Source organism: Simochromis diagramma, unplaced genomic scaffold (assembly GCF_900408965.1).
Source record: "Simochromis diagramma unplaced genomic scaffold, fSimDia1.1 OVJJ01000365.1, whole genome shotgun sequence".
In the NCBI taxonomy this organism is placed as follows: Eukaryota; Metazoa; Chordata; class Actinopteri; order Cichliformes; family Cichlidae; genus Simochromis; species Simochromis diagramma.
In genome coordinates this window covers 401,848-409,817 of record NW_024387230.1, presented here as the reverse complement: position 1 = coordinate 409,817, position 7,970 = coordinate 401,848, and the positions used below count along the sequence as shown (strand labels likewise).

General features: G+C 37.8%; 1 protein-coding gene across 1 annotated transcript; it reads right to left on the bottom strand.

The window, feature by feature from the left end:
- Positions 1-520: 520 nt before the first annotated feature.
- On the bottom strand, positions 521-7,769 carry LOC120746874 (ladderlectin-like). The gene is made up of 6 exons (XM_040052383.1): positions 7,729-7,769; positions 7,543-7,637; positions 7,222-7,304; positions 3,067-3,201; positions 2,871-2,985; positions 521-2,379 (listed from the first exon to the last, which is right to left on the bottom strand). Exons 2-6 carry the CDS (start codon positions 7,595-7,597, stop codon positions 2,312-2,314), a joined length of 456 nt encoding a protein of 151 aa, XP_039908317.1. The 5' UTR covers positions 7,598-7,637; positions 7,729-7,769; the 3' UTR covers positions 521-2,311.
- Between the last annotated feature and the right edge of the window lie 201 nt (positions 7,770-7,970).

Below are 7,970 nucleotides of genomic sequence, written 5' to 3'. Positions count from 1 at the left end.
ACAGGTAGTAATAAAATAAACTACTAACTCTTTTATGCTGCACCTACACGGGTGTTTTTGAAAACGCAGCTGTTTCGTCCACACGTAAACGTCGTTTCGAATCACCGAAAACGGAGAATTTTTAAACTCCTTTTTTGCGTTTATGTGTGGACGAGGAATACAGAATTCATCACGCAACATCAAAGGTATGTGCCTTTTTCACGTCACGCTGTGCGCCATGTTATTGTTTACATGAGATGAATTGCAGAATAGCTAGAGTGTCATTCTCTCACACTCGCTGACTTTTAATAGTCATTCTATAAATGCTGTCCGTTTAAACGGTCTTACCTGTACACACTGCTTATCCACCGGATTCCAGCCAGAGTGGATTCTGGAGTCTTCCACGCTCCTGTTAGTGATCCTCCATCTGGATGGATGAGAACAACCTTCTGAACAATCTAGCAGGAGATGGCCCATATCTATGGGACTGATTTGTGCTAATAACGCCCATTGTATGGACTGATAACAGCCGAAGCGGGTGAATAAAGTCACCCAGTCGCTAGCTGTGCCATTACCCAGCATACATCACTCCCTCCATAAATGCAATAAACGATACAAAAGTAACAGCCTATAATTAATTTCTCTGCTGTATCTGCTGTTTCTCAGGTAGTTGTTTACATTATATAATTTATTGTGTTCTGTATACGTCACTACAATGTGATTTTGGAAATATATAAATATACGGACAACAGGCTCTTCCGCGGCAATCTCTTGTCGTCAATAAGCAACGTTTAGGGAGCTCTATAGTATTCAATGAGAGGACCCTGCAGGTCAATTCTCGACGTGAGGGGGGTACCCTGCGCGTCCATAAGTGAAGCAGAGGGAGCCTGACCATGCGTCACACATTTGACGAGTTGGGAGTGAGAACGTGTTGTTTAGACCGTCCCATTTCACAAGCCTCTCACTTCAGGCCTTAGCAGTCTTTGAGTATGTGGCCCTTGTGGACTGTTAAGGCTGCAGACCGTGAACTGGATACAGCCACTGTGCAATTGCCAGTACTAAAATGGCCTCATGCCTCCTCCTACTCATGTGTCTCTAAAGGAAAGCAACCCAGAAAAAAAATCACTTGACCACACTATCCAAGCTAACCACTAGGAGATGCTAAAGTGCTAAATGTGCAGATAACATTACATGATCATTTCTGGAGCAGTCTTCAGGTTCTCCATATAGTAACATGCCATTTTTGCTCCCCGTAAAAATGTTTTACTCCTGGATTAAAATATTTCTGTTGAATTTAATTCAGAGTCAGCTTTTAAAATAAGAACAGCGCATTTTTACATCAGGAGATAACAACGAGTGAAAAATTGATTTCAAAATATACTAACAGCTCTCCAAGTAAGACTTAAGCTTCATGCCTGGACGTTTTCATTTAACTGTAATCTCAACAAAACAGATTTGTTCTGGAACAAGTAAAACACTGAAATAAACAAGACATATTTTGCAAATATGTGATGTCTTGATAAATCAAGCAGATATTTGAAATTTACACATTTACAGTCTCACCTGAAAATATGTTTATTTTGTGTTGCAGAAGCAGTAATATTTCAAACTTTACTCATAGTATTAGCCGCTATCCTCCACCAATGGTGCATCTGAGTTTTGGACGAAATGCAATCTGGGATAGTTGGTTGCACAGAAGTCACAGATCACCCACTTTGCTGGGAAATGTTTTGCAATGTTTCTAGGATTAACACTTTCTTGACACAATGTGCAACAGGCTTTTTTTCCCCTTTCCTTTGGTGGATGCCAAAAATGATGTGCAGATACGCACGACTGTAAAAGGAAGTGCACTTTGCTGGAATTTACTCCTACAATGGATATTGTGCATGGCACTATAAAGAAAGAAGAAACTCTTGTTTCTATGATAATGCAGGAAAGCCAAAAAAAAGAAAAAAGTGTTAAAAGACCAGTATGACCCAGTTCATCACCTGCTATGTTGCCCTGCTGAATGCCAGTTACGAGTCTTCATACAAAATACTTTGCTTTTGTAATGTCATCCCCAAGAGGTCTACTCTTACTTTGGAAGAAAAACAGAATTAAAATAATGTTTTATCTTTAGTCATTATTTATTTATTACTGCAGAAGGAAACATGTAGCATGTTTGTCCACATGGTCTCACTTTAACATTATAGAATGTATAGGACTAATAGGAAATCCAGTTCCTGTTTGCTGTTACAGTGAACCAGAAAACAAAAAAAGGCCTTCTAATACTGGAAGCTGATGACACAAAATCTGGTGGGTGCAGCAACTCTTTGCATCGGCTCAGCATCATTTACAGAGTAAGGGCACACAGGGATGGACGTTGAGAGGAACACTGTACATCATTCCATTTGCCTCCTTCTGTGACCAGAAAAAACACAGGAGACAGTTAGAGCAACTGTAGACCTGAAACTGGCAATTACTTTCTTTGTTTTAAAGAAAGTAATGCAAATGTAATAAATGTTGATTTTAGTATTATTAATAAACAGACAATCGTAAAGTCTATAAACTCAACATAGTCAAGAGGTCCAGTTCATTATCTCTGTATAGTAGAAGTGAAACCTAGCGGCTACAGCCCCTAGGTTGGCATCCACCTAGCGTCACTATTCAAACCTTTTACTTGTACTAATATATATGGAATTAACCTGCTGTCGTTATCAATATCATCTGAGTTTTAGCTTTACTTGATGTTTTGAAGTCTCTCAAGTGCTGGGGAATCTGAGAGACTGTGGAATGCACTAGTAAAGTCCCCTTTAGGATTTAAACAGCTAGTTATCATTTATGACTTGCCACATTACAATGTTTATTCAGACAGCTCAGACATTTCAGTAAATAATGTTTTAGGGAATTACCTCCTCCATGATTTATCTCTATACAAGCCTCGTTACTTTCCCAATTGTCTGGTTGCCCTGGTTTCCATGCTGAAAATAAAAATTGACTGCCATCGCTCCAGAGCCAGAGATCATTCTAAAGATGAAATAAAACAGAGATTTAAAAGTTCAAAGTGTCCTTCTCTCATTAAGATCAGCTTTTATTTGGATAAATTACCATCTGGCAATCAGTGCCTCCAATCCATGTTCGTGTGGCATTCAACGATGCAGCTCTTATCACCTTCTGAATGTTTTGATTATCTTCAGCATTGTTTACCGATGCGAGGTTTGCTTTCATGGCCTGACAGTTTTTCTACAGTGGAGATGAACAAAAAGACACACAGAAACTCAAAAGGAGATGGTTGCTGGAGAAAAACGTGGCTACTTGAAATAAATATCTGGACCAAAGGGACTTATCTGCAATTTGGCAACTCAATCATAGATGTAATTTTTCACACTTTCAATCTGGTTGCATTTATTGGGAGCTCTTTAGCAAGTTCACTGGCAGTAAGCTATTTGTACACTACTAGCATGTCAAAGCTTAAAAAAAAGTCACAGTTACTCTGTAAGGAGTGTTTATTTGCAGAGGTGGAAGTAACAAAGTACATATACTAACATTATTTTTTATTATTATAACAGAAGATTAAGTTAGCTTTGCAGAAAAAAAAATATTTAGTGGAAATGTTCTTCAAAGAGTTACTTTTTACCTTCTTACTTTGAGTACATTCAGAGCCTGTACTTTTTCACTTTTATTTGACTAAAGAAGTTGAATTAGTACTTTAGCTTTTATCAGAATGTTTTTAGCAAAAGAAAAAAGCACAGCAAACAAAGCTCTAGAGAACTCATAGCTAAGTGAAAGGCAAGGCAAGGCAAGTTTATTTGTATAGCACAATTCAACAACAAGGTGATTCAAAGTGCTTTACAGAGACATTAGAAACAAAAACAAATAAAAAGCATGATTTAAAATTGATTAAAACAAGCAAACAAACAAACTAACTCTCTAGACCCAGTCTAGACCCAGCTGGGGAGCTACCCAGAGCTCTAAACCCACTTAACAAACAAACAAACAAACAAAACAGTATATAAAATCAGTAGTTAATGTAAGTTTTGAAATTTAAGCTTAAAAGTGTGGATTTGGTGCTTTATTCAAATGCAGCTGAGAATAGGTGAGTCTTCAACCTGGATTTAAATAAACTGAGTGTTTCAGCTGATCTGAGGCTTTCTGGGAGTTTGTTCCAGATATAAGGAGCATAAAAGCTGAATGCAGCTTCTCCGTGTCTGGTTCTGACTCTGGGAACTGATAAAAGACCGGATCCAGATGACCTGAGGGATCTGGAAGGTTCATACTGGGTCAGGAGGTCACTGATGTATTTTGGTCCTAAACCATTCAGAGCTTTATAGACCAGCATCAGAACTTTAAAATCTATCCTCTGACGGACAGGCAGCCAGTGTAAAGACCTCAGAGCTGGACTGATGTGGTCCACTTTTTTGGTCTTAGTGAGGACTCGAGCAGCAGAGTTCTGAATGAGCTGTAGTTGTCTGACTGATGTTTTAGGTAGACCTGTAAAGATGCTGTTACAGTAATCAAGCCTACTAAAGATGAATGCATGGACTAGTTTTTCCAGGTCCCGTTGAGACATCAGATCTTTTATCCTTGAAATATTCTTGAGGTGATAGTAAGCTGACTTTGTTATTGTCTTAATGTGTTTTTCTAAGTTTAGGTCTGCATCCATCACTACACCCAAATTTCTCGCCTGGTTTGTGGTTTTTAGATGTATAGAAAGTAGAAGGCTCTGCCTCCATGTTAGTAATATGGATAAAATGGTGCTAAGAAGTTTTGAGATGTAACGTGTCCTCTTTCTAGGTCTTGCGAGTAGAATGATTTTAAAATCAATTCTTGATTTAAAAGGGGACCAACGAAAATAAACTAATATGGGAGAAATGTGGTGTCTCTTTCTAGTTCATGTTAGTACTACTGCTGCAGTGTTTTGGATCAACTGAAGGTTTTTCAGGAGTTTTCAGAATAGCCTCTTCTAAACCCAAGAAGTAAAAAAAATAAAAAATAAAATCATGGACTAGCTACTCAACATCACTCTGAGATAAGGGTGTTTGTAATGTTAACGATATTGCACAATTAAGTCCTACACATTTGCTTACTGTGTGTGTAAACATACCCTTATCATATCCTACATGAGATCCTACAGAGTTACTGGACGCCAAGGCAATGTCATTCAGAGTAAATATCTGGTTAGATTGTATGTTTCTAAGATTTTTAGGGCAAGTAAAAAACTTTTTGTCTATAAGTTTTGTCTTATAGACAAAAGCAGAACTTTCAAATTCATTGGGGTCTTTATGTCTTGATGATAAGCCTATTGTTATTAATTAAGTATTTTCACAAGGTTTCATAGCTCAATAATGTATAACTGATTATTGATAAAATTCAAAGTGCAGAGAATTTTCTTTAATATCAAAGGTGCATACTTGTATCTTTATTAAAATATGATGAACAGTACTTAATGCTGCAATACGATCTAACATACATACAGTGTTGGGACTAACGCGTTATTAAGTAACGCGTTACAGTAACTACGTTATTATTGTGGTAACGAGCACGGTAACTAGTTATTATGCCAAAATCAGGAACGCGTTAGTCGTTACTGGGATTTAGATAGGGTCGTTACTCGTTACTTCGTGTGGTGGCTATCGCGGAGCTTCCACAGATTCAGTAACATTAGCAAGTGGTGGAAGCCAGCTGGTGGATGAAGGAAAAGGGACGCAGAAGGAAAAGAGACCCGAGGCGGCCGCCGGTCCAAGTGTGAACTGAACTTCAGGTAAGAAGTTATGACCTGCAGTCTCTCTGGGTCAGATATAAACCAAGTTTAGGTGGAGTTTATTTTCGTTATTCTGACCTTTTCCGTACTGCGTGCTAGCTAGCATGACGGAGTTTCTATACAGCTGGGTGGGTGCTATGAAGTTAATGATGTTGAACTTTATTTTGTTCATAAGTTATTAGAGTTGCCAACCGTCCTGTCTGGTATTCAGAGAAAATATTACGCGTTTCTTATTGAGGTGAAAAGGAACAGTTTGTCCCGTAATTCAGCTACAATGAAAAAGACACAAAGCTGGAGTTATTCTGTGTCTTTACCAGTGTTGCCAACTCCTCAGTAAGGAAAATCGCTATTGGTTGTCCTAAAAGTCGCTAGAAGTCGCTAAATGACGTCATCGCCTAATTTGCATAATTGATCATGCTAATCTAATTGTAACCTACGCTGTTGGAGAGAGAAATAACATCGTGGAAGGGACATAAAGTGAGTAAAAAACGTCCTAAATAGTTTATTTAGAACTACAAATTAAATTTCTTTTAGCAATTATTGTTTTTTTTTAATGTCACAATTCCATCCCTGCTCCTTTACCCGGGCTTGGACCGGCAAAAGTGACCCGAAACAATTAAAATGGCAGGACCATCGTGGAAGCCTGAACAATTCCTGATTGACTCTCAGCTGATTCTTGGCAGTAATGATATTCCTTGCCTGTGACGTGGACGATGCAACCATGAATAGTAATGTCCCACAGTGGCTATAAGGAAAATTGGTGGTAATATCTTGTATATCCATGAAGAGGAGCAGTGTGGTGGCACTTTCGTTTACAGGCTTGCTGCATTATATATTTATACCTTTTAAATTTGTTCAGTGATTCTATCATTTTAGCTAAATCATAGCATTGAGATATTTTATAAAATAGTAATATATTTCTCATTTCAGTCTTTGTTGCCGCTCTTCATTTATATTACTTTGAAACTATCGTCACATCTTAATGATCAAAGAGTTTTCTACAGACAAGAAGCTACCCCACAGCTCTACCTATCTGTAAAACCTTCTTACTGAATGCTATTGATGTGTTTTGTTCTTTAATAAAATTAATCATAATACATGTAACTGATTTTTAGAATACCGTTTAATCCCCTTTTTAAAAATATGAAGCCCAGAGTATGTTACTGAAATTGTCATTAATACATCTTCAATCTTTGTTATATCACAATTTAAAGAGAGGGAAATGTAAAAATATGTAGGAGTAATTTCTACTTGAAATTACTCCTGCATATTTGTCAGATGGAACGATCTGACAAGCAAATTCTACACTAAATATGCCTGTTTAGAAAGCAGTTTTCAGTGCAGAGCTGCGTTCATGAAAATACCAACATCAGAATATGACTCTATTTATCTTGGGGTAACTGGGGTAAGCAAACTAACTGTTGGCTTAAAGCGGCAATTTTGTGTCCAAAGACTAAGCACAGTGTCAACATTTTTGAGTGAATCACAATCCTCTGTCTTACCTCAGCCTCAGCCCAGGTCATCTGTACTGAAACGTAATGGAAACAGCGACCTCCAAACTCACTCCAATTATCAGGGCAAGTAGCTGCAGATGGGTGAAAAATTAGTGAAAACAAGCAGAGAATTGTGAGTAATTGTATGATATTGTGTCATCATGATAAGGCTCCCTCCTTGCTTTTCTCTGCATATTTACTTTGACTCTGTTCACATGAAGTGTTTTACTCTTTCAATTATTTTTTTTTCCTGACGAGAGCACAGCCAATTTGTGAGGATTTAATCCTATGTCAAGAGTTTTGCACATTAGCTTAAACACCTGTACTCACCATCAGCTCTGGCCAGAGCAATTAAGGCACAAACAATCAGAGACACAGTCAACATCTTTTTGAAGACGACGGAGACAAAGAATATGATCAGTGAGCTTAAAAAGAACAAATACAGAAAAGTTATTAATGATCATGGAGGGAGTTAAAGTGTGAAGGAGAAAATTGGGGCAAAGAGTCACAGTAAACCTGCAGAAGAAGGATTCACTCGGTGGCTCTCCTGTGTGAATCTGTTGGACCAGAGAAAAAAAAGGATCTTATATACACTAACTTATCTCCATATCTGTGTTTAGATAAGTCTTCTCATCTGTGTATGACCCTTTTTTTTATCAGTTTATTGGTCAACAAATCAAAGGGCAGCACATCCCACACTGTTGGTTTTTCAAAAGTAAACATGTGAATCACAGAAACTCAAGGTCTTCCTTCTATGT